Here is a 26,827-nt window from a genome sequence, read left to right on the forward strand (position 1 = left end):
GTGGTTGGAGATCAGGAGAAGTCAGGTAACCGGACACGATCGGGAAGCCAGGGACAGACGGGCAGGAAACAGGAACAGGTCGAGAATGGAATGGGAGCCAGAGTCAATAATGCTTGCCTTTCATGTGCGGAGGTTTGCTGACGGAGTGAGAAGGAGTGAAGGAGAATGACGTGTTTAAAGAGGAGGATAACTAGTTAGGGAACGAGTGGCAGCTGGGGCTGAAAGAATGAACCTCTACAGCTCCGACTTCTCACCGACCCACCCCACAAACACTATAATTAAGTTCGCAGACGATACCACCTTGATCGGCCTCATCTCTGAAGGGGACGAGGCGACATACAGGGATGAGGTGGAGTCACTTTCAACGTGGTGTTCGGAAAACCACCAACGGTATCACGATAACAACTGTGTGTAACATCCCACATGCCGACATTTTTGTGTAAATACCATGTAAATGATAACTATAGCCTTATCCCCCTTGTTTTATAACCTTATCTTTTCTGTTCCTTTATCTTCTTGGCTCATACCTCAAAGTGAATGTGTAAGACTGGAGTGTCATGCCCAATTTCGTTGTCACAATATGTTAACCCATTTTGTAACAATGAAAATAAAGGTATATTCCATTCTATTCTATTATTCTCTGTACAAAAGAACCAAAAGTCACAGCTGCATCAATGAAGAAAAAACAAACATTCTCCCAAAAACCTGCTCAGAAAACAAAACCAGAGTGCAGGATTGTTACACAGACCAAGAAGAAATGTGAACACATAAAAAATAGTCTGAGAAATAGTCCGAATCTTCCCTCTTGGCCCCCCACTCACACACAAACTTTGGACATACATGTCACCCACCAACTGACAATAACTGTACTGGGTGCACTACTGCAGTATACGCTCATTACTCCCCACTTCTTTCCATCATAATTCCCGAGTGAAGGACAATGACTGTCGGACACAATTGCATTTCTACATTGATTGCGGGGGGGCAGTAGCTCAGGAGGTAGAGCGCTCGTCTTGGGATCAAAGGATCCCAGTTCAAATCCCGGCTTGTCCGCGTTACATGCCCAAGTGTCCTTGGGTAAGACACTGAACCCCTAATACCCCCAATAAGCAGGTTAGCGTCTTACATGGCTGCAATACAAAAAATGTGGGAAATGTGGAGCACATTGTAAAGCGCTTTGGCAAATCATTGACTTGAAAAGCGCTATAGAAATGCAAATCATTTCATTTCATTGATTTAATTATGCTGCTATTGAATTTTATGGTACCATGTCTATACTTTTACTTTTAACGTTGGTATTGGGTTTTTCTCTATATTTATTCTGGATATTTATTCTGTGAATCTATGCATTTTCTTCTAACAGTGAAAAGATGACTGGATGCTCCAAACGAAGTTTTGTTGTTCTTTAACAACGACAATAACTTTCCTGAACTGAACTGAATATAAAGCACTATTCAGTTTTGAAACGAGCATATTCAATTTTACCATCTTCATGTATTGTCTCATCTCTCATCTCATTAGCTGTACCGCTTATCCTCATTAGGGTCTCGGGTAGCTGTAGCCCATCCCAGCCATCTCCGAGCAGTGGGCAGGGGACACCCTGAACTGGTTGCCAGTCAATCGCAGGGCACACGGGGACAGACAACTCACTCGCTCATTCACACTTAGGGACAATTTTGGACCGGCCAAATCACCTGAAATGCATGTTTTTGGAATGTGGGAGGAAACCAGAGTGCCCGGAGGAAACCCACGCAAGCACGGGGAGAACATACAAACTCTGCACAGGAAGTCTGGAGCTGGATTTGAACCCATGCAGGGGGTTCTCATGACATGAACTGTGCCGCGCTAACCACTGCGCCGCCGTGCTGCTCTCCAGGTATTGTATTTTTCTGATTTTATCTGACTAGACCCTTCTGGTAAACATAATGAAAGTCAAGTAATGCCAGGAATCATGCACGAAGCAGATGGAAAACTTCATCGGATATTCCTGCCGAACTTCCCGTTGCGGCTAGTAACAGTGCAAAAATAAAACCACCAGAGTCGCGCTGGGCGGTGTTAGAAATGTATTGAAGGCAGCATGAGCTAACAGCCTTCGCCATCCCTCTGATCCCAGCTGGCGAGGACGCCCACACGCCACAGCCAGCCTCAGAGACGAGATGCAGCAGACATTAATTTGAGTTCCATCCACCGCTTTCGCTCACCTACTGCTGTTTTGCTAAATGATTTTCACGTTAGCTGAGCTTCATAATCAAGTTTTTGTCCTGACCTGAATTGAGTTTAGTCTCATCAACCATTAAGCAGCTGTTATGACTTTGTTGCCTCTATAGTGAGCCAGTTCGTAGATTACTATTTAAGGAGAAAAAAAAATGGCGTGCAAAAAGTATAAAACTCAGATTGCCATTACCTCCATGCCTGGCAACAATCAACAACACAATGCCATTAATTTGACGGCGAAAGCGCGATATGAGTGGTGAGGGTTTGCCATGGCAACGCTAACAGCAATCCTGCTCCACCACTGTACTCGAATGGAGGCGCACTCAATGATCAGGGCGAATTGAGCGTTGAAGGACAGCACAATTTCTAAAACTCCAAAATCAGATGAAGATGGACGCCTTAATCAAGGCAGCGGCGCCTCTCAACATTGGACCATTAGCAGGGAACTACCCTTGCATGAGAAGGGACAGCAAATTATCTTTAAACAAACCCTTTGTAGCGACTAATATTTCATTGAAGGAGACATATCTTTTGAATCTAGCCAGTTTAGAACAAAAGATTTGCATTAAATGGTAAAAACCAAGGGCGTCGTTTCGGTATGTGGACCTACGCCCACCAATATCGGGCAATCGTTGTTGTATCCCCATTATGTGATCACTTAAAAATGTGCTTTGTCCCTCCCAATGCCAACACAAAACTTACGCTCTTGGATTAAACAAAAGGGGGAAAAAAAAAATAAATAAATGGATTTTCTTAAAAAAGTAAAAGTTATTTTGGTGGAGACCATTTCCCCCCGCTCGAAAGAAGAGACATGCAGTCGTAACTTTCAAATAAAAAGATAAAACCTTGAAGACCTTTATTACACGTTTTTACCAAATATTTGAAATCTAAATACTTTTTAAAAATTAAGTTTTCAAATGAAATTGACTTAATAAAGATGAGTTATATCGCTAGTATAGCTAAAAAAGTTGTATGCGAGTGTGTGTGTGAATGGGTAAGTGTGAAACACATTGTAAAGCGCTTTGGAAAGTCTTCATTGACTTGAAAAGCGCTATATAAATGCAGACCCTTTACCATTTGTATGTATGATAAGTTTAATATAGGACACCTGCAATGGAGATTTCACAGGACGGCAGCTCGTAATTTTGACTAAAATTGCGCGCTGTTGCTAGTTGCTTTAACTATTAGATATTTTCGCTATCAGCCAATCATGTTGTTGTTCTTTGATACCCACACCCTTTAGTTTGTAACCTAGAAAATGTAATTAAAGAAAGAGATCAGGGAAGAGTCGTTAGGACAGGTTGGACTTTCTTATCTGATGGCTTCTTTTCCTGTCCTCCTTGCAAGTTCAAAATCCATTGATGTCATTTCTCCGTATTTTGAATGTCAAAACAACTTTTAACTTACAAATGAACAAAATACAAACAGCACCTTTTCATGAGATGTGTTTGTTTACATGATATAACTTAGTTTTCATTTCGTACGATTTCATTAAGGGACAGTTTGTATCATTTAGTGTCTTCTTGTAGTAAAAAAACAATATTGATTTAAATTATAATATATCATATATCAACGATCATACTTGTAGGTCAAGAAATTTGTGTTTATTCAACATAAGCCTAGAGCAGGGATAAACAAGCTATGGCCCGGGGTTTACATACTGGCGTTTTAATCTGGCCCAGTAAATGAAAATGGTAAAAATATATGCTAAATATAAAAAAGTATAACTAATAAAAAATGAGTTATGAGTTAGCCTACCACAATAAAATGTTTTTTTTTCAATTATTCTCATCTCATCTCATCTCATTAGCCGTACCGCTTATCCTCATTAGGGTCGCGGGGGGCTGGAGCCCATCCCAGCCATCTCCAGACAGTGGGCAGGGGACACCCTGAACTGGTTGCCAGCCAATCGCAGGGCACACGGGGACAGACAACTCACTCGCTCGCTCATTCACACCTAGGGACAATTTAGACCGGCCAATTCACCTGAAATGCATGTTTTTGGAATGTGGGAGGAAACCGGAGTGCCCGGAGGAAACCCACGCAAGCACGGAGAGAACATACAAACTCCTCACAGGAAGTCTGGAGCTGGATTTGAACCCACGACAGGTTCCCATGACATAAACTGTGACGCACCAGCGCTAACCACTGCGCCGCTGTGCTGCCCTTCAATTATTTATTTTTATGTATTTATTTATTTATTTATTTTTATTTATTTATTTATTTTATTTATTTTTTTTTTTTTTTTCAAAAAAAGGATATATTGTTTTTTAAGGTTTTATTTATAAATACATTTATTTGTATTTGGGGTGTTTCTAAACAAACTGTATGAAATAATCACCTTTTAATTAATTATGCAAGGAAATATAATTTGTACAGGTAAAGTCAAACGAGACCAATTGGATAGGCTTATGTTATATTTTAGCTGTTTGCATTGCTATAGTATCAGATTAACGACTATCAGCATATACCAAAAAATAAATATTTTGATTATTTTCTTTTGTCCTGTCCTGGCCCCGATGGAAAAATGTTTAACCCACTGTGTCCCACGACTCAAAATGTTTGCCCACCCCTGTCTTAGAAGGAGCTACTACAAGTACCCAAAACAATAACCTCAACACACAAAAAAAATGAGAAAACAAATGGTGAGGTTTGGTTTCCTTAGTTTGTATTCCTTCTTTTGCTTTAGAGTACTCTGTTATGGATACATAACACAATACAGTGACATCTAGTCGTCACCTACTAACCCTATGAAACATTTTGTCATTTGAACAACCTAATTTCCCCTATCAGTCATTTATATAAAGCTTTTTTCTTTCTTTTATTTCATTTTAAACTAATGTGATCAGTTGAGGACCGAAAAGCCTTTAAAAACTCAAACAAAATAGCTAATGCATTCCAAATAGGCTGACTCAGTCACACAGCATAGAACAAGAGGAGAAGCGCTGAAGCAATGTAGGTTACTGACCTCTTGAGTGTAAGCACTCAGCACACATCTCTTTATCAATCCGAATAAAAGTGTGCACTATTCTTCTCAGCAGGTCGGGGACTGGCTGAGCAAGGGAGAAGACATAATTAACACCTGGGATCGGGCTAACTTTTGTCACGTTACCAAATGGTCCATGAGATGAACAGTATTCGGACTAATGTGTTACAAAGGAACATGTTCCCAGAACACTATTACTTTTCCCTGTAACATGTACTGAAACCGGTTAATAATAATATTTTGTTACTCCACTGTTGTTACTACATAGTGCGTTTCTCTGCTACTCATTAAATGCAAGTCATGAATTTCAATGTTCTCTTACTGTTTGAACACTTGTGTGTCATGTGTCAATCATATCACAAATAACCCTTGACCCTCCAGCAACTTTCTTTTTGGAAGGTGGAGGTTTGTCTACAAAATACAACTGAGTACAGTAATGGTGGTGCCATCTTAAACACAGAGTACATGAACAGTTAATTTCTCCTAAGGCAGATATTCTCCCTCCAGTATTTACTTACATCCAAACAAAATTCCCAACTATAAAATAAACTATTTCAACCAGGGGGTGAGCTTGTATGTGCTTATTTGGTTTTGTGTAGCCAGTAGCAAATGGTAGGCAGCGCATGGGGAGGTAGGGGCTGCTTAGACAGTAACAACAAAATCAATGAGGCAAACATGTGCATGGAATTTACAATAAAAGCGTGAATTTTGTTCCATTTCTTTTTTATTTCATTTTGAATTAATGATGCCTGGAAAAAAACAATACATCGTGGACTGTACCCAGAAATGGAGATGATTAAGTGGGTGCAAGCCCAGTGACAAAATGGATATGGAGTGTTTGTTTGCAAGCTCTCAAGATTGCACAAGAGAGGAAATATCTTTGGCTCACTGCTTCCAAAGGTTAAAGTACATGCTTCCTTCTATTTATTTAATTATATGGCTATTTTAAAGCAGTTAAGGGGGTCGGCTTCTATGCAACAATATACAGAGTAATGCGATATTATTTGGTGTCAGTAATCTTGGGGCAGGGTTGGGTAGCGTTACTTTAACTTGATTACTTTCAATTTCTTTTGGATTACTCAATACCAAATATGCTAATAAAAGACAAAAGAAACTCAATATGAATAAAATGATGACTCACAACAAGTGGTAAGCTTTCTTTCCTGGCTTTGATCTCTTTGAGCTCCGAACATAAAATGCGACAGAAACAAAATGAAAAGAAATCCAAACAGCTTGCCAACATCATTTTTGCCGTTCCATGTGTTCCGTTACTCCCTAAGCCTGCACAAAATTGAGTCATTTTATTCATATTTAGTTTCTTTTGTCTTTTATTAGCATATTTGGTAGTGGAGTTATACAAAAGTAATTAAAAGTAATTCAGTTAAAGTAACCCTACCCAACCCTGTCTGGGGGGTAACTGAAACATGTTTTGATGTAAGTAAGGATAAATTGTAACCTGGTTCCCCACACGAGGGACTTGTGCCCACCCACTGGAAGCCAGAACTCAGGTTGTTTTTGGTTGGTATTCATAATTGTGCCCCCTATGCAATACATATTACAAGACTGGCAACAGGTCTGACTCTTAACTTTTTACAATTTTTCAGTAATTAGTCAAACCCTGATGAGAGTGCTCAGAAAAATCTACCTGGAACAGAAGAGGCTGGTGTCCTTCTTCAGAACCACGGTGAAGAGCATAAGGCATCATGGTGTGGTATGCTTGTAGGACGGCTACAGACAGAAAATCCTTACAAAGAGTCATCAACACAACCCAGAAAAAAATTTAGCTGCTGTCTGCCAAGGCTGGGGGACATTGGCCCCGTGTGATACCACAGCAGAACCAACAACATTATAAATAACTCCTCTCCCACTGGCCACCACTTCTTTGACCTGCTGCCCTCTGGCAGACACTCAGGGTTTACTGTTCACGCATCTCTTAACCGCCAAGGTCATCTTGGCACCACTGCGGACGCAACTCTGGACAGCTTTCTCCACTGGTGACGGTTCCTGGCCTGCATTTGGGTCATGTCAAAGTAAAGACACTACAGGTCCCTTAAAACAAAGACTAACAAGATCGGAGAAAGTTACTTCCCCAAGGCCATCACCACCCTAAACAAGCACAACATGTTCTTAAGATAGTAGAGATGCCACTGCATATAGAGACGCTCCCCTACTTACGAACATTCGAGTTACGAACAATTTTACATACTAACATTTTTTTCAGGATGTCGAAAAATATCCGGACATTGAAGTTAAGTTAGATTTTGTATTGTGTGCACCTTAATCCGAGTAGAGGACAGTACTGTATTGCTTCTTTCCGCCGCGTAGCGCTGTGAGAGTTCACCTTGTATCTACCCCGAAAAAGAGATCCGGTCGGCTTCTAATGCTAAGAACTTCTTTATTGTTTAATATCTCGTGCAGCCATTCGATATGCTTGGTGTGAAGTTTAAAGAAAAGGCGAGCCGTTTCATTTGAAAATAAAGTGGAATATAGGGGCTTGATGCAGTTGAGAAAATGGTTGGATCACTTTTTTTCTGTCCACTTGTTACCACGGAGGAGGAAGTTGCCTAAATCTTCCAAAAGTCAGTTAAACTTAACGTTTCGTTTATCCTAATAGTTAAGTCAACTCATGTTTATTTGTCCTTATTCACAATGGGTCTCAAAGGACTTCACAGATCACAGAATGTCAACGCCTGACGTGTAACTTTGTTTTTCAGTACAAAACTTTCTCATTCATTATGCTTTGAAATGTTATAGAGCATATTATTTTATTAAACGTGTATTTTTCAGTTTTAAAACCATACAGGTTACTTATACAAGCCTTAAACATACTTAATGAATAACAATATAAACCTACAACATACATTCCATACAAAATATAGCACTGGAGTAACTTACAAATTCAATTTACGAACTATCTTAAGTAGGGCAGCGTCTGTATAGTCATAATTGTAAGGGTTTGTCAGTGGTTACTGTTTGATTATTTTACTCATCACATTATTATCTTAATCATTTAATTAATTTAGTTGTAATTAATGATCCTTATGGTTGTCCATGCATTATACTATAGTTCTTATTGTTGTGGTCACTCGCTACAGTTTAACTGTGCGGGTCAGACGTATCGACATTTCGTTCAGTGTGCATGGGCACAAGAATGACAATAAAAGTAAATTATATTCTATTATATTCTACTTAGCGTCTCATTCAGTCTTACATTGTTCCAAGGGATCTGTTTTCCCGAGGTGGGGGAGGCATGATGATTGCTGTCCATCTCTGAATTTCTTAAAAAAAATGTGGTAAGGACTTTCCGCTTCAGAAATCTTGTTCTTTCAAACCTCATTGTGTATTTCATAGCCCCAGAATATATTCTGGTTTTGTTTTATTGTAATAAAAGCCAAAATAGAACAGCTCTTGTTTAATCAGCTTGAGTACCACAGAATCCGAATATTATTTGATCACATGGAGGAGAGATAGCTCTCTGTCTTCCGCCTGTGTATTGAAATATGAGTATTCCTATTTTATTTCGTCACTCCTATTTTAGAAATTTGGTGCCGCTAATAAATTCAACTATTTTTCACTGCACTATTTTGAAAACCAATAAATTATCACAAACGTCCAAACCTAAGTTCAAATCAAGTTACAATACGACTAGGTTTCTGGTAACACCCATTTTTTTTAATTTAATGAATTAGCCAATGCACTCATGAATAGGCTGCCTGTAAACATCAGTTGATTTACAACTTTTATACATTTTATGTATTTATTTGATCCCACAGCAAGGTACTTGGACACAGCTTTTTGTGAATATACTGCATGGCTTTATTACAGTTTCAACTTCATCCGTTGCAAAAACATGCACATTTTGAAAATTGCTTTGTGACAAGTTTGCAATTGTTAGAAAATTTAAAAGTATCACTGCATACAAGTTGTAATTGAGTTTTCTCGTGTTATTATTTGAATTCTTTAAAATCATCACATCAACATTTAAATCAAGTTTATCATTGAGTGGGAATTAATGCACCATATGATTATCCATTTTCAAATGTACTTGTTTACTTCTTGTTTTATTCACTTGTTGCCACAATATATCCGTTGATCAAGTTGTTATACAGTCTACATTATTCTAAATGCTGTTCTGATTTACTTTGAGTCTCATAAATCCCCTGTGGGATTCAGTCTAGACCAGGGGTCTCCAGCCCCTTAAAAGCCGAGTTACTTTTTTTTTTTTACTAATTAGCGCAAAAGAGCACCCAGTATGAAAATTGAAACGCCCTTCTAAAATGACAAATTATCATGTTATAACTATGTTATTGCTATTCTATTACTAGTTTAATTATGAGAAGTAGGGTAAAATATACTCAATCACTAAAAAATATTTTTACTAGAAAGTCACAATGGGCACCACGGCGGCGGTGGTTAGCGCGTGTGCGGCACAGTTCTGAGGTCATGAGATCGAACCTTCTTTTGTGGAGTTTGCATGTTCTCCCCGTGCTTGCGTGGGTTTCCTACGGGCACTCCGTTTTTTTCCCACGTTCCAAAAATATGCATTTAAGGTTAATTGGTGTGTCTGAGCGAGTAAGTTGTCGTCTCTGTGTGTCCTGCGACTGGCTGGCAACCTGTTTAAGGTGTCCCCTGCCCATTGCCCGAAGACAGCTGGGATGGGCTCCAACACCCCACGATTCTACTGAGGATAATCGGTGCAGATAATGGATAGAAAATTACAATGACCCAGCTATTTCCAGAACAGGTACGCAGGCACCTCAGCTGTCCCTAGGGAGAACCCTGTTGTCCGCGGACACGACGTTGGAGACCCCTGGTCTAGACAAAGAACTCGCTTGTAGCTGGTGCCTTGGGACTTTTATATTTTCTTCTGAGTTCCGCCCCGTGGTATATGAATGGTTGCCTGCCATTTTGAAATCACGCATTTGAAACATTACAACCTTGTTCTGTCATCACAAGCCATGAATATTCATATTTATTTATTTCAATGTAATAAAAAACTCAAACTGCTCACTCGAACACTCGATTTTACTCATCTCATCTCACGACCCACATGTTGATTTAAACACGTTGAGGAAGAAAAAAGCAAACCTTCTTTGATAGGCTGCCTTACCTGTAAGCGTCAGTTGTTTTCCAACAACTTTTACTCATTTGGTGGATTTGATTTTTTGCACGGCAATGTACATGGTCAATATTTTTTCAATTTTTTTCTCGCTCTCTCATTGCGCTGGATAGATTTTCTGGAGCGCTGAATATGTGCAGATTGTGCATGTGGGCAGTTGAGAAGGAACGTTAGCTTCTGGTAGTTTTGATACATTATTCAAGCAGGTGCATTGGTGGGTAGGATGCTTCATAATTCTGAGGTATTCTAATCTCAACTGCAGACCTCTTGTGTAGAGTTTGCATATTCTCCCCGTTAAAAAGAGATACAACTTTTTCAATCCATTGTGTACTAATGATACCAAGAACGTTATCCAAATGCCAGTTTTTATCATGAAAACCTGTCTTTTTTGTTATCGACCAATCAACTAACGAATAAAAATGAGTTTGCTTTTTGTAATTAATCACCTAATTCATCTATTAGGGGAAATTTTATTATAGTCTTAACAATACCTCAAAATGTTTTGAATTCATCTGACAATGACACCTTATATGATAAAGACAGTATTTAAAAGGCATACATTTCATTTACAAAGAGAAGAACAGTGCACAAGCCCAACATTGTTTTGCATGATTTATCCAACGCTCAGAGTGACTCTATCAATGAACACAGCAACAGTTGATTGAATCCTCGCTTCACTAGCGCTGATAAACGACGTGTTGTTAAGCACATATTGTTCAATTAATACAACCCCTCCTCCCCCAATAACAAATAATTACCATTTGAGTGAACCTACTCTGTAATCTATTAAGGTTGCTCATTGCTTACCAGAGACATGTGCTCCCTCAAAGATGCACGCGTGCACAAATGTGCACTGTGACAAGACAATAGGAAGAACAAAAGCCATCATGAGCATCAAAATCAGGGCTCAAAATGTATTTAAATACTTTATTACATGTTTATCCTGGAGTGCCGCATTATTTTCTGTTGTAAAAAATGAAAACTATGTTGTTATCGATAACAATAAAGACATTCTCATTTTATTCTGTTCTATTCAAATGTACGTGGAAGTCTTCCTTTTTCAATTGTGAAGATTAAACATGGATTTTGGGATTTTAAAACTTCTCAATGAGGGCCACACACTTAAAAACAGGAAATGGAGTACAATGCAATAAAATAAATTAAAGCCATTCTCGTTTATTTACCCCGACGATCCCCCCCCCCAAAAAACAATCCAAACATTAAGAAAAATGCTTTCTGTCAAAGGAAATAATACAAATATTTTCCAATTTTAAATGGACCTGTCCCATTTTCATTTTGCAAACCTAAGCCATAGAAAATCCAGAGGTAACCCTAAAACAGCAAAAAGACATGTCCAATGTCAGCCCATGACATTTTGGTTGGCAGTAGCTTAGGAGGTAGGGCGCTCGACTTGGGACCAAGATGTTGAAGGTTTGATCCCTGGCTCCTCCCTGGGAAAGTAATTTCTATCTATCTATCTATCTATCTATCTATCTATCTATCTATCTATCTATCTATCTATCTATCTATCTATCTATCTATCTATCTATCTATCTATCTATCTATCTATCTATCTATCTATCTATCTATCTATCTATCTATCTATCTATCTATCTATCTATCTATCTATCCATCTATCCATCCATCCATCCATCCATCCATCCATCCATCCATCCATCCATCCATCCATCCATCCATCCATCCATCCATCCATCCATCCATCCATCTATCTATCTATCTATCTATCTATCTATCTATCTATCTATCTATCTATCTATCTATCTATCTATCTATCTATCTATCTTGGTGATATCCCTCAAAAGGGGTGACCGACAGCAAGGCAAACACATACAATAACAAAGAAAATAAAAAAAGGGAAAAAAATAGCAAATACACCCTTTTAGTCATCATCCTTCCAATCTCCTCTTTCTTCCACTCAGTCACTTTACTTCCACATCCTCTCACATTTAGTGACAATGAACCCTTAATTCCCCTGATAAGCAGGTATTTGGTAGTTGGCTTGCACTGCCTTGCATCAGCGTATGAGTGTTTGAGTTTGTGTGTGAATGGGTAAGTGTGAAGTGCTTTGGAAGTTTTTTTGGTTTATTGAAAAGCGCCATATAAATGCAGACCATTTACCAAAGAGGAAAAGGGTTTTTCCCCCTAAAAAGTTGTTCACATTAATATAGTAACAACATAGTAATAATACTATTTAGTCACAAATAATTTACCCAACTCTTTACAAACGCAACAAATAACATTCACAATACCCACATGATTTGTTTTAGTAATTTAACCAACTATTTATATAATTCTTTTATCATTTCCCTTCATTTCTGATTGGCTGGTGAAGATCACTTGGTTCCACTACATTTTTCGTGCTGTATAGTGGTGTGCGTAAAATCTAGGAATGGCTTTTCTATCCGATACCAAATACAGTTGATCCCCAGGATATGTCATTATCTATTCGTTGGCGGGAATTGTAAAGTGAAATTGCAGTTTAGCGGAGGATAGACACCCATGGTAATTAGCTGCAAACCCCCTATATAATAGTATATAGTAAGTACAACATATGTGTAATGTGTTATTTACCCCATTAAAATAGATATATGTAAAGGAAAAAGAAAAAAAAAAGGAAAAATGAATTTATCATTTGAATTTACAAGGAATAGCACGCCTTTGGAAGATTTCCTTACTTTAATTGCCTTCTTATTTTAATAATAGTCCTGATCGTTGATTGGTTACAGCCATACAACTTAGCAAGTGTAGGTATTTGTGTACCTTCTTTGTATTTTTTGATAATTGCAGGCTGTTTCCATGGTTATTATTTTTCTTCCCCAGTTAGCATAATTGAAAACATTGGGACTTTATGTGAATAAATACAGTACAAAAAAAATCAGTATTGTGTCACCAACTGGCAAGGGATATTCTAAACTGAATTAAAAGTGAGAAAAGCATTTTGGGAGGAAGTGCAGCCAGTAGTATATGAGCATTTTCAGAATGCCTTGACGCAGACCGGCATTTTATATGACGTCAACCAATACCAGACAGGCATCTTAGAGACTAAACCGACCTTACTCACATACACCACAAAGTTTAAATTTATAAGCCTTTGGTAATGCAAAATTGTTGATGTTGTGTAGTTGGGAAAATGCCGTAAAGAGGGGCAAGATAACATATTTTTCCACACCGTAAAGTGTGAACATTGTAAGACGGGGTAACCGTATGCCAGGGGTCCACTATACGGATATTGGTGCTGTGTGGATCTCTCGATCCTTAACCAATGGCAAGAATTAAGGGTAAATTAAGGTGCAATAAGGGGTACATGACATTGTTTCGGTTTAAATATCGGATTCTCTTTCTCATAATCCCGATCCAGTCATTTTGATTGAACTTTCAGTGGATTAGTTCGAACCAACTATTGTAAAATCAATTTCAAGTTGTTAGTTTCTTGCCAAAAGCAGTGTGATTTAAAATCAGTGACATCACGTTTTATTAAGTCAATGGCTCGAATGCTTTGTTCATGTCCAATTGTAATTACTAGGAACATGCATGGAACTTAACTTCATGTCCTTCTAATTTTCAGCTTCTGAAGCACCCTCTGGCTCAGGCTCCTCAGCCGCTTCACCTGGAAATTCAAAATGGAGCTCACATTTCTAAAAACGGCTTTCTTTTATCTGTTAAAACTCACAAACTTACCTTCCATTCCGGCATTGTCATTTTGCTCTTCCTGCACATCAGGCTTATCATTGCCTTGCTCATCCTGTGCCTCCACCTCCGAAACTTCTTGAGGAGCATTATCTCCTGGCTGGTTTTCCCCATCTTCACTCTGGCCAGCTTCGGGAGCCTCCGCAGCCTCCAACAGAGAACTTTCAGTGGGCTCAGCAACGCTTTCTAAATTTCCTTGTGCATCAGCTGACGGGTCATCAACTTCACTAGGACCCTCCGTTGCTGCTCCTCCATCCTCATTTGACTTTTCGGCCTCTTGTTCCTCATTGAGGGTTTCTTCTGTTCTGTCATCTTCATTGCCATCTACTTTGACTTCCTCCGTAGTGAATTCTGGTTCTCCTTGCACGGCAGCTTCCCCCTCGTTTGACTTGTCGTTCTGATCTTCAGCTGGTTGTTCCTCCTCAATGGTTTCGCTTTGAAGCTGGGATTCCTCAGTTTCTTCTGTTTTTTCCTCGTCACCAACTACAATTTCTTCTGCAGTTGTATCTGTTTCACCAAGCTGAGCAACTTCCTCCTCGGCGGATCCTTCGGTTGTTTCTTGAGCCTCCTCCTGAGACTCATTCTTAGCTTCCTCCTGAGACTCATTCTTAGCTTCCTCTTGAGACTCCTCCTGAACTTCCTCCTGAGCCTGCTCATGAACCTCCTCTTTAGCCACATCTTCAGTTGCCCCAACCTCAGTGCTATCTTCTCCCCCTGAAACTGCACCTTGAGTCTCAGACTGAAGAACATTCTCAGCTATTTCGGCCTGGGCCTCAGTCGTATCAGCTTGGACAGAAGGTGCTGCTGAGATCTCAAATTGTGTGGACTCCATCGACTGTGTTTTCTCCTCTTCAGCTTGTAGCTGAGTTGTTTTTTCTCTGAGAGAGATACATGGTGATGGACAATTTAAACAGCTAACATCCTTTAGTTGAGTTCAATCTAAGGGGGTGTTTTTTCATGAACGGAGTGGACGTGTCCCCTCTAATATACAGCAATCATTGTTTTGTGCCCACTAATATTATGTGATTACTTAAAATCCCTCTAATGCCAAGACCAAACCTAGGCCCTCTGTTCAGTTGAATGTAGTATTTTTTCCAAGGCCCAGGCACTCCAAGAAGGTTGTTTAGCTCCCAATGGTCATATTTATTTTATACAGATATGTAGGGGGAACAGATTGGATTACACAATAATCAAATGTGACAATTAAAAAAAGATCTCACTCAGTACTGGAGACATCTGTATCGGGTCCTGGTTGAGGAACAGCCTGCGTAAGAACAATACAAAATCAGAATTATTATAAAATAAGTGCAGCAGTATGAGCAAACAGTCTAATAAACATGACGAAATATCCAATCCCACGTTGATTTTGCACCAACTGACCTGAAATGCTCGGTCGTTGTCAAATCTATCTTCTAGGCTGGCAGCCCACTGGACCGGGTCCACGCCAGTTCCTGTAAACATTTATTTTTGCATTTGCCATTTCACAACATACACTATCGTTCAAAAGATTTTGGCCACCCAGACAATTTGTGTTTTCCATAAACTGTCACACTCGTCTTTAACAAAGTAGTTTTTCCAAAATCTGTGTTATTTTGCCCATATTTATCTCTTTCTTTTGTTGCACAATCTGTGAGAAATGGATTCTTCTCTGTCCTTCTACTTGAAGGCCAGTATCTCCGAGTCGCCTCTTAACTGAAGGTGTTGACACTGTTTTTTTGCGGGCACTATTTAACCAAGCTGCTAGCTAGGTCCCTGAAAGGTGTCTGTTTCTTAAACTGGAGACTGTAAGGCACTTGTCCTTTTGCTTGGTTGTGCAGCAAGACCTTTCACTTTTTTTCCTTCTCCGGTTGTTTGTGCTGTTTTCTGAAGGGTATAATACAAAAAAATTGTAGGAAAATCTCAGTTTGTTGGCAAGTTCTCACATGGAATAGCTTTCATTTCTTCGGGTGAGAATACACTGTCGAGTTTCACTTTGAAGTTCTCTTTTTTTTGAACATTCAGAAAGTTAAATCACACCCACAAATGTTCTGGATCAGGGATGGGAACCTATAGCTCGAGAGCAAGATTTGTCTCTTTTCACGAGTACATATGGCTCAGAGATAAAAATTTCACTGGGAATTTCATCCATAGCATTCCACTTCGGATAAGAGCAGAGTCAAGTCTAGTGCGCGCATAGCCAATGTGGTACTATAAGTCTGAATGGTTTAGTATAGTATATAAAGAAAATACTCCCCGCTACAGATTACAGTCAAGGTGTCTCACCAAAAGACCCTGTTTTGGCTGTACGTCGCTAAGGAACCCTTTATATTGAAGCTTATTGAACAGTTCACAGTTGAGACACTTTATAATGCAAACCCATAGAACAAACTGTAACACCCAGAAACATCAGCTGAGCACAAAGATTGGGTGAGCAGTAGGGGTGGTCGGAGCTATGCACACAGTGCATGTCCCTTTGTCCAGCGCCAATGTCAGTATCCTCATTTGCAGTATTTTGTTGCATTTTTACAAAAGAATGCTGCACGTTCCTCGTTTTGAAACCATTCTATATGAAAATTTGGCAGTTTTGCTGAAATTTGTCTTCATTTATATGGTATAGCACTATCTCTCAAAAAATAAATGAAATACAAATTAAATAAAATAAAATGTTTTTTGTTATTATGGCTCTTTGGGTCAAAAAGGTTACAGACCCCTCTAGATACTCAACCCAGCTCAAAGGATGGTCAGTTTTATAGCTTTTATTTGTGAGAACTGGGTTGGGGAACAGGTGATTTTGGCTGAGCCACCGGCCGCGCAGTCCGCTCGGGGAGACAGCAAAACAGAGAGAGCGGGACATGAAGAAGCTGGTGCCACGCGACATGCAAAGCCTGTCTTTTGTAATGAAATCAAAGTTTAACAAGGTTGAATAAACAGAGACAATGAAGAATGATAATCAAAGTCAGCTAAAGAAAAGCTCAGCCTGACCTGAAATAATGATTGACATTTTAGGCCAGACCCAGCCTGAAATTCAGATCTGTCGGCTCTGGCTTGGGCTTAAGATCTTATTTACATGCTGAAAGTGGCAGACAAAAGTTTTTCCAGCTTGCAAAAGGTTTGCTCTCTTCAGAGTTGTCGAACCTTTTGCTTTTAATCAAGACAATATACTGTATTTCCTTGTGCAGATTCTCTCTTCAATTCTAATGGCTGTTGGTACGATAGTTTTGGTAGATGACTGCCCCTTAGCCAGTCTTGTGAAACCGATGATGTTTTTCAAAGTCATCCAGCTGGCGTTTAAATGCCAAATCGGATTTTGATTGTCTAAACCAACAGCCTTCTTGAAGGCTGAAATTACAGGCCACAATCTTCAAAACTGTTTGTGAAGGGCTCCTGGTAGATTTCTCAGCCTAGCAACAACTAATGGCTAAAATGTGATTGGTTAAAATATTAAATATGAAAGCACACACCTGGAAGCAACATAGAAACTATAAAATGAAGCTGAGAGACAATTTGGACTTATTATTAGGTTTGATTGAGAAAATATTAACATCATATGATTCAGATATTTTTCAGGCCAGCAGACGAGGACTGGAAGGCCCGCGTGGCTTACCACGGCTATTAGAACACTGATGTGCTGGTTGTGGAAATGGGCTTCTATAAACCTATGTAGGTATCACACCAAACACACTTGGAACTAAAACAGTGATTTACCACATCATAGTGGGTTTCATGGTTTATTGAAAATAAAACACTGCTTTACCTTCAAACATAAGGACATTTCTAAGCAAGCCCAAACGTTTGAACAGGAGTGTATAACAAACCCAAAAACTCGTTTGTTACCTTCCCGTTGGCTGAGAAGACGTTTGAAGTAGACGGCGGAGTACTTGGGAATGTCGCCTGGTTGGTCGCGTAGAATTTCGCGAACCAAGCCTTCCAGGACGGCACCGAATCCCCGCGGGATCCTCAGGTCGGTGTTAGAAAAAGGCACCGACATGGCGAAAACTTGTTTGGGCCAGATATTTGACAAAAGTCTCTTCTTTTAAATTAACAAAGTTCACTCACGAACACTACAGCCATAAATCCTAACAAGCTAGGACTCTGAGGTTCAAACCTGTCCTTGATATACTACTCCAACCCCCCCAAAATGTCTAAAATATAATTATGAATATGAATTCAAACGACGTAAATGCATATTTGGCCAAACTTGAATGTCTTAATCTTTACACCACAACAGTTAAAGCTATGTTGTTAGTTGTTGCTAGGCAACGTCGGATACGACGGGTACCTACATGGCTCATTTTAAAAAAAAGGGCGTATTTTGCATGCATTATTTAATTACAAAATAAAAGCAAGGATTTTTTTTAAATTTCTTTGGAGTAAACTTGAGTGTCTTAAAACATATGGCCCAATGCAGTGAAATGCTATTGCATTACCTGTTGCTAGGCAATATCAGTAACGACAGGCTCAAACAATTTAGACAATAGTCTTTATATAGCCTATCTATCTATCTATCTATCTATCTATCTATCTATCTATCTATCTATCTATCTATCTATCTATCTATCTATCTATCTATCTATCTATCTATCTATCTATCTATCTATCTATCTATCTATCTATCTATCTATCTATCTATCTATCTATCTATCTATCTATCTATCTATCTATCTATCTATCTATCTATCTATCTATCTATCTATCTATCTATCTATCTATCTATCTATCCATCTATCTATCCATCCATCCATCCATCCATCCATCCATCCATCCATCCATCCATCCATCCATCCATCCATCCATCCATCCATCCATCCATCTATCTATCTATCTATCTATCTATCTATCTATCTATCTATCTATCTATCTATCTATCTATCTATCTATCTATCTATCTATCTATCTATCTATCTATCTATCTATCTATCTATCTATCTATCTATCTATCTATCTATCTATCTATCTATCTATCTACCTTGGTCATATCCCTCAAGGGGGATGACCGACAGCAAGACAAACACATACAATAACAAAGAAAATAAAAGGAAAAAAAAGGAAAAAACACACACGAAAACTTTTGGACAATTTTTGGAAAATGTATATAGCCTACTGTAGTTTAAGGGCAGTTATAACTTAAACATTACAGTTCTAGTCTTTTTTTATGTTTCAGAAAGAGAGATAGAAATGGGGACAATTTAGTGATAGAGACGTTTAAAAACAAAATCTTTCCTGGCATGTAGTCAAATCAAATCGAAATGTATCCGGAAAGCACTTTCCAGACAATAAATTGTCTTCCATTCATCAGTCTGTCCATCCATCCATCCATCCATCCATCCATCCATCCATCCATCCATCCATCCATCCATCCATCCATCCATCCATCCATCCATTCTTCCATCCATCCTTCCTTCCATCCATCCATCCATCCATCCATCCATCCATCCATCCATCCATCCATCCATCCATCCATCCATCCATCCATCCATCCATCCATCCATCCATTCATCCATCCATCCATCCATCCATCCATCCATCCATCCATCCATCCATCCATCCATCCATCCATCCATCCATTCTTACGAGCTAGCCAGCCAGTCAGAGAGCCAGCCAGCCATCCAGCCAGTTAGCCATCTATTTGCCTTTCCCCGCTTCTCAATTTTGAATAAAGGAGATGACCCCGTACTCGGAGTTAGTGCTAAGTTTTTTGGCTGACCTCTCTGGGCTGCAGGAGGTGAAGCCTGTCAGCCGAGCACGAGGACTTCATGTGCACTTTTCAGTTTACAGCTTCGCCACTGAAGCAGAGTGTTTCTGCAAAAATAAGCACAAAATAAAGCTATTATATACCGGTACACAAAAATCAACGGATGTCAGGTTTACTTCGGTTTTATGTCCTCAAGTTAACATTTGAACATGATGGGACTACATTATATTTCTTTCTTTATTTTTTTCAAATCCAAGAAACAGTTATACAAATTCATTAGAAATATCAAATTTTACTAGAGTTTAGAGTGTTCCTTAGCTTTTAAACCAGTTTAAAGACAATTTAAATAAGAGCCTTCTGTAAGATCAAACATCCAAAGAGTTATCATTTTGTTTCCAGTTGTATTTAAAATAATTCTTTTCCATTTTCACACCTCGTGCACATCCAGTTTCTCTTTCCTGGAACACTTTGTGCAAATTCTTTGGCACAACCGTACACTCGACAATTCACTGCTGTTTCCTGACATGATTGCATGATAATGATGGTCATAACAAATTAGACAAGGCTTTTGAAGAATTATTTTACAACCAACCACAAGTTGACATCAGTTCATTTTATAAATTGCAAAATGACGGAATAAATTAGAATGTGTTAAGCATATATCTAAACATTCCCTCAATGATCAACCTCGTTTCTGAAATAGCTCTCGAGTGAAAGAGATTGTTTTGATGTGGATGAGGCTTTGTAGCCTAAAGGAGTCAAACCATTGTTGAGTCATTCACATACGGTCTCATTTTGGCATTATGGACAGAAGCGGCCGAGGGACCTCCTCACCACTAGAACATGGGACGGATTTGGCAGACTGTCCTTAGCCGCCAAAAATGGGATGGCACAGAGACAGGGACAGTAACAGCCTAAAAACTATCTCCACGCCACTGGGACAGGGATCTTCTCTTCGGTGAGGGATGGGGAAGCTTCCGACTGGGTCGTTTTGTGGTTGGGTCATTCTGTCATTATTTAACGGGCGGACCCAAATGCAGACAAGCAGGACCAGAGGCTGGGGTGCTTAAGAGTAGATCGTTTTTAATGACAAAATCATGACAATGCCACTGAAGTCACTGACACGGCCCAGTGCGCTGGCCTATCAATCAATGAAAAAGTCAAAGATGGGACCCAGGTGTGTGCAGATCTGACAGCCAAGTTCCACACCCACCGATTGGCTCTCTTTTGAGAAGGTGTCATGCTGGACCCAGACTTTACTCCCTTTTTATGGCCTGGGTGCCAGACGACCCAAAAACAAAGAAAAAAAAGACAACCATGTAGAAGATAGTCCTCTGTCGGAGAAGTGGATGGAAACGGGAACAGTAGCAGCCAAGGGACTTTCTCCTTAGTGCTGGGAAAAAGACCAGAAGCTAAAAATTAATTTACGTCTTTTCTCCTTATTCTGACTGTCTACTACTTATAAACATATGAGATGTTATGATAAATGATCACAGTTCAGAAACACTAAGTTTCTCAAAAGGACAGTGTAGTATTTAGTGTCTCCTAGTAATACAAACAAAACTTTAATTCGGTAAAGTAAACATTGTTTTGAATACTACACAAAAACACATTAACTATCATACCAATGTACATGTTTATAAAAAAATCATAAGTCAAGAAATTTGTATTCTTTTACAGTGTGAAGTCTCCACTTAGGTTGGCGCCATTTTATCTGGCATTCGCTGCCCCATTGTCTCGTGTTGCACTGACCCTTGCTTGCACCAGACAACACCGTGCTATCTAGTGGTCAAATATTACACATTGGGGCTTTAAAATAAATCAAATAAATACTACACAATTATTTCAACGAAATAAAAAAATATTATATAGTCATTGCAATTTCCAGGTTTTACAAATTTACCAGTTATTTTTACTCCACCGTGGCTGACTTTAAATGATCCAATTATTATATTGGTAATAGTGTACTACAGAAAGTGCTAAGGCTGCATTTCTCCTTTTCTGAAATGTCTTTTTTGTATAAAAATCACAGTTTGTGGAGATTAAATAAAAGTGTGAGAAATAAGTGTATTATAAATCCCTTAGTGAGTAAGTTTATATGACACATTTCTCATACACTTTATACCTTGGCACATTTGTACAGGTTTTGGAAGTTGAGCTAAAAAATAAATGAATAAAACATCTCTAAAATGAAATATGAAATTCAGCTACGAGCCTTCATGTGCGGAGTTTGGATGTTCTCCCCGTGCTTGCGTGGGTTTACTCCGGGAGGTCCGGTTTCCTCCCACATTCCAAAAAAATGCATTTTAGGTTAATTGGTCGGTTCAAATTGTTTCTGGGTGTGAATGAGCGAGCGAATTGTCTGTCCCTGTGTGCCCTGCGACTGGCTGACCACCAGGTCAGGGTGTCCTCTGCCCACTTTCGGAAGATAGCTGAGATGGGCTCCAGCACTCTACTGAGGATAAGCAGTGCAGATAATGGATGGATGGATGGATGGATAAAATGACATATTTATTCAACCAATATATAAATCTTTACATTCAGCTTTATAACACATTTTTGCAGCTGAAACAGAAATTTGGGTTGACAAAAAAAGTGAAGAATATATGACAACAATAAACCCACTCATTGATTTTTCAAGATACAAGACTGCTGAAGTCAAGTTTAAAAAAAAACAAGATTAACGATGCATATATATGGTGATGCTATTCGCTGAGATGAGACACTTAATTTTGATACTTGTTTTTAGAAGTGTGTTTGAAACGAATGCATCAATCGGCATTTTTAGTCCCAATCTTTTATTTTTTGCATCCCTTTTTTCTTTGCTTCTTTGTCATCGCCAAATAATCCTGCACCAGCCACATAAATAATTACGAACGTGGCTAAGATCTCTTTAGCACATACTCGTGCATTATGAATACAGAGAATTCGGTTGCACAGCATCACCAAACACCATTATCAACTTTTCCGGCCTCTCGGGAATCGCGTTCCGTGTTCTTGTTTCACTTTCAGCCACTGAGTGCTTCTCACTTTCATACATTAAACAGTCACGCTCGGGCCAAACTCTCTTAAATGAACAGAGGCTTTCTGACTGGCTTTGTTAGCTGGATGGGTTATTGTTCAACAATGCGGTTTTCAGACCTGCTTATGTTTCTGCTGTGCACTCAAGCTGGACTGCCATATGGTGAGATCAATTAATCTTAAAATGTATTTGTTTGTATTATCTGATATATTCCATATATAGTCATCTATAACAAATTAAAGTCAGTGCAGATATTTCCTCGATCGAAGTTGTTGAGTGTCCAGAGGGAACGTACTTCTCCCATCAACATTGCCTGGAGTGCCCTTCGGGTCATTTGTAAGACACCTACCAACAGTAAAAAAAAAAAAAAATCCTGCTAAAATGTTATTTACTAAATGGTCAAACACATGAATTAGTTGTGGTTGTTTTACAGTTGTCCTGGAAATGTCTCTGCAGCTCAGAGATGTCCATTTGGTACATTCAATCCATATTCAGGAAGAAGCAGGATCAGTGACTGCAAGGTAAAAAACAAAAACAAAACAAAAAACAGCATTTTGAATAAGACGCTGCCCTACTTACGAACAAGATAAGTTCCGGACGATCGTTCGTAAGTTAAATTTGTTCGTAAGTTGCTTCAGTGTGATATTTTCTATGTTTAAGGTTTATATAAGTATGTTTAAGGCTTGTATAAGTAACTGAAAAATAAATGTTTCATAAAATAATATGCTCTATAAAGATAAATGAGGTTGAGTTTAACTTGATTTTGGAAGATGCACTTTAAGAGGTTCTCCTCCGTGGTAAAAAGTGGCTGAAAAAAAGCGTTATGACCATTTTTTCAACCGCATCAAGCTTTCTTTTTCCACATTCATTTCAAAAGAAACGGCTCATCTTTTCTTTACACTTTACACCAACCATATTGAATGGATGCATGAGATATTAAACAATAAAAAGTCAAAGTTCTTAGCGTGCTACAGATACAGTACATGTAGTACATTTAGAAACAAACTAGGAAGTAGAAGCCTGATTTCTTCTTCGGGGTGGATGTTGGGTGACCTCTCACAGCGCCACCACATGCTGGTAGCGGCGGAAAGAAACACTACAATAATGTCCTGTACTCGGAAAAAGATGCACAGAATACAAAATCTAATTTAAAGCAACGTCCGTATATTTTTCGACATCCCCCCAAAAATGTTCGTATCTACCGTTTTTTGTAATTCGAATGGTCGTAAGTAGGGGAGCGTTTGTATTTACTGTGAGAATTGACTTTAACCAAAAAATAATTTATTATTATTTATTATATTATTATTTAGCTACAGGATGCTTGAACACTGTATGAAAAGGTGTGTCTCTGTCCAACCTTAAATAATGTTTTTTGGCATTTACTTCAACACTAACTGGGTCAAAAATAACCTAAATTGGGTCGAGGGTGCCACTGATTTGACCCAAAATAATGTACTTTTTTTACACTTAACATCCTCCAAATTATGTTAATCAATGCAAAAAAAACCTTTAAAAAATATGTACGCATGCACACACACACACACACACACACACACACACACACACACACACACACACACACACACACACACACACACACACACACACACACAACCACACACACAACCACACACACACACGGACACCTTTTTTCTAAGTGTAACCCCAAAAAACAACATCAAAATTTGGACAATAGTGTGCAAAATGAAATCCTTCAAAAACATTGTATTTTTTTTTTAAGCAGGCATGAATAGCTTGGTTTTAAACACCGCAAAGTAAAGCCATATTTTTTTAACATCCCAAAACAATGGTATCATATTGTACGGAATAATCAGCCCAAGAAACAAAGTAAATTGTTATTAATGTGCCAAATACATTGGCTTTTTGTTTTGCCTACAAAACAACCCTGAACATTTCATCTTGATGATCTAAGTAGTGGACTGGTCCAATTTTTAACCTAATTTATTGTGTTTTCAGTTACCAACCTTCTTAAAGCTGAGAGCATCATTTTGTTCCTGATGAACATGGAAGGCTACCAATACTATTAGCATTTCTAAAATAGCAATGCTCACTTTGTTATTATCAATAAAAATAAATAGAATTCAATTGATTATCTTTAAAACCTATACAAGACTCTTAAGTACTTATTAATACTAATCACAGCATACCACTTATATTTTTCGTTCGTAAATTGGGATCAAAAGACAATAACAACTGATTCAAATGAGCAAAACTTGTGATTCTGATTGATTGGAAAAAAATAATTGTATAAACATATGCACACTTAAGCATATAGGCATAGCCCTCATGATGCACTGTTGCACCCCAGCAACAACTCTGATGTTGTATATTATAAATGAGATATTTAATTATATCACCACATCCTGTGGTGCCGTGCAGACGTGTTTTCCAGGTCTCATCTCCTATGAGGACCGAGTGGACTGCAGGCTCTGCCCAGCAGGATTCTCCTGCATTCCCGCTCATGGGGGCATCTCATTATGTCCTCCCGGGGAACATTCTCCTGAAGGGATTCTTGAGTGTTTATCATGTCCTCAAGACTCTGTTTGCATGTTTGGATTCGCTTACAAGGTTAGAGATGATAGTGTTTGGTTAAAAAAAAAAAATCTGACATAGGCTTTGCTACTTTCATGTTTAACAGTGTGGGGCTGGAAAAGAGCCAAACTTGCATCACACTGAGTGTATTGACTGTCCTCCAGGCTTTTACTCGAGTATGTGCAGTGGCCACTGCCATCCGTGTCCTCAAGGTCTGGAAAATGACTCTATTATTTATTACATACGAGTCACACACTTCCTAGTGTCCCTTTGTCTTCTACAGGAAGTTACTGTCCCTACAATGGGATGTCTAAGCCAATCTCTTGTCCTCCTGAATCAACATCTACACTGGGTCAGACCTCATGCCAAAGATGTAACAATACCTCATCAATGTGCGGGGCGGTCTCGCCCAGCCTATGGAGGCAGTTGGACCAAAGGTCAAGTCAACTCTCTGCATGTAAACCAGGCACATACAAAGACCCACAGCAGGATTCAGGCTGTATCGTGTGTCCAAAAGGTCAGTGTTCATCACATGTTGGAGTTTCTCTTGGAATATGGATAATAATATGTCTGTGATAAGTTTACAGTTCAGTAGACACTTAAAACAAAGATAAATACTTACATGAATTTTGAAGGACAGAAACATTCTGACGGGGGCCAGACTACAAATTGAATGGTATAAAAAGTCTGCCGTAGCTGTAGAGCTCAGGGTAATTTCGGATGCTCACAATTTAATTATCATTTAGGGATTTAGGGTTTGATTGCAAAACGAGGATTACATTTTTTTTTCCTCAATATGTTTTTGGTTTACCAAAATGTATTCTCCTAATAAAGGAAAACAAGCATTGAATTAATTTCCATCATTATTTTTCCTACGTAGGTCACTACTGTGAAACGGGTGTAGCTATACCTTGTCCTGCAGGCAGCTATGGTCCAAAAGAAGGTCTCCGAAGTTTGACGGACTGCTCAGTGTGTCCTGCAGGTAGCAGATTGATTTTCTTTTGGATCATTTTTATCAACTGTGTTTTATGCAGAATTGTTCTGACATTACCCTTCAATAAACAAAATAACAATGGCAATTCATTTTAGAATAGTTAGCACATAGTTGTATAAAGATCTCTATTGCTATTTGACACTGCACATATTTGGGTGGATTCTGTAACGTAGTATGAAAAAAAGGCATTTTTTCACAAGTCTGATATAAAAAATGGATTTTGATGTTTTGCTTTAGTCCAATATTGACAATTCTACATTTTTACTTTAAAAGTTGGGAATCTGATCCAAATTCTCACGTTGGAATGAAGATTCTTTTTTCAAAATGTATTTTGAAATTTAAGTGAGAATTCTGACTTTAATCTCAGAATTCAGATGGAAAAAAAATTATATTTTCAACTATTTCATCATCCAATCTAATCTAATCATCTAATTTTATTCAACCTTTTTTTTTTTTTACAAATTGTTTGGATTCCAATGTGCTTTTAATAGAAAAGTAAAACTATTAAAACCCCTGTAATTATTTTAATTTGAAGAAACAATTGCAATTAAATCAAAAAG

At 38.6% G+C, this 26,827-nt stretch overlaps 2 protein-coding genes and 1 long non-coding RNA gene across 3 annotated transcripts in view; 1 reads left to right on the top strand and 2 right to left on the bottom strand.

The window, feature by feature from the left end:
• Window positions 1-5,181: 5,181 nt before the first annotated feature.
• LOC148357908 (uncharacterized) lies at window positions 5,182-12,020 on the bottom strand. The gene is made up of 3 exons (XR_015851559.1): window positions 10,311-12,020; window positions 6,846-6,928; window positions 5,182-5,267 (listed from the first exon to the last, which is right to left on the bottom strand). It is a non-coding gene; the product is annotated as an uncharacterized LOC148357908 (long non-coding RNA).
• A 1,775-nt stretch (window positions 12,021-13,795) lies between these two features.
• Window positions 13,796-18,256, bottom strand: LOC148357909 (uncharacterized). The gene is made up of 5 exons (XM_088346015.1): window positions 17,841-18,256; window positions 15,408-15,478; window positions 15,248-15,291; window positions 14,019-14,905; window positions 13,796-13,947 (listed from the first exon to the last, which is right to left on the bottom strand). Exons 1-5 carry the CDS (start codon window positions 17,992-17,994, stop codon window positions 13,895-13,897), a joined length of 1,209 nt encoding a protein of 402 aa, XP_088202141.1. The 5' UTR covers window positions 17,995-18,256; the 3' UTR covers window positions 13,796-13,894.
• A 7,123-nt stretch (window positions 18,257-25,379) lies between these two features.
• The window catches only part of LOC148357910 (uncharacterized), a 149,155-nt gene continuing 147,707 nt past the window's right edge, over window positions 25,380-26,827 (top strand). Inside the window, 3 exon segments of the mRNA XM_088345819.1 lie at window positions 25,380-25,485; window positions 25,557-25,790; window positions 26,154-26,255. Coding sequence (XP_088201945.1) covers window positions 25,452-25,485; window positions 25,557-25,790; window positions 26,154-26,255 — 370 coding nt within the window. The 5' untranslated portion in view covers window positions 25,380-25,451.

The sequence above is a fragment of the Urocampus carinirostris genome, chromosome 10, assembly GCF_059441175.1.
Source record: "Urocampus carinirostris isolate Australia breed hairy pipefish chromosome 10, RoL_Ucar_1.0, whole genome shotgun sequence".
Lineage (NCBI taxonomy): Eukaryota > Metazoa > Chordata > Actinopteri > Syngnathiformes > Syngnathidae > Urocampus > Urocampus carinirostris.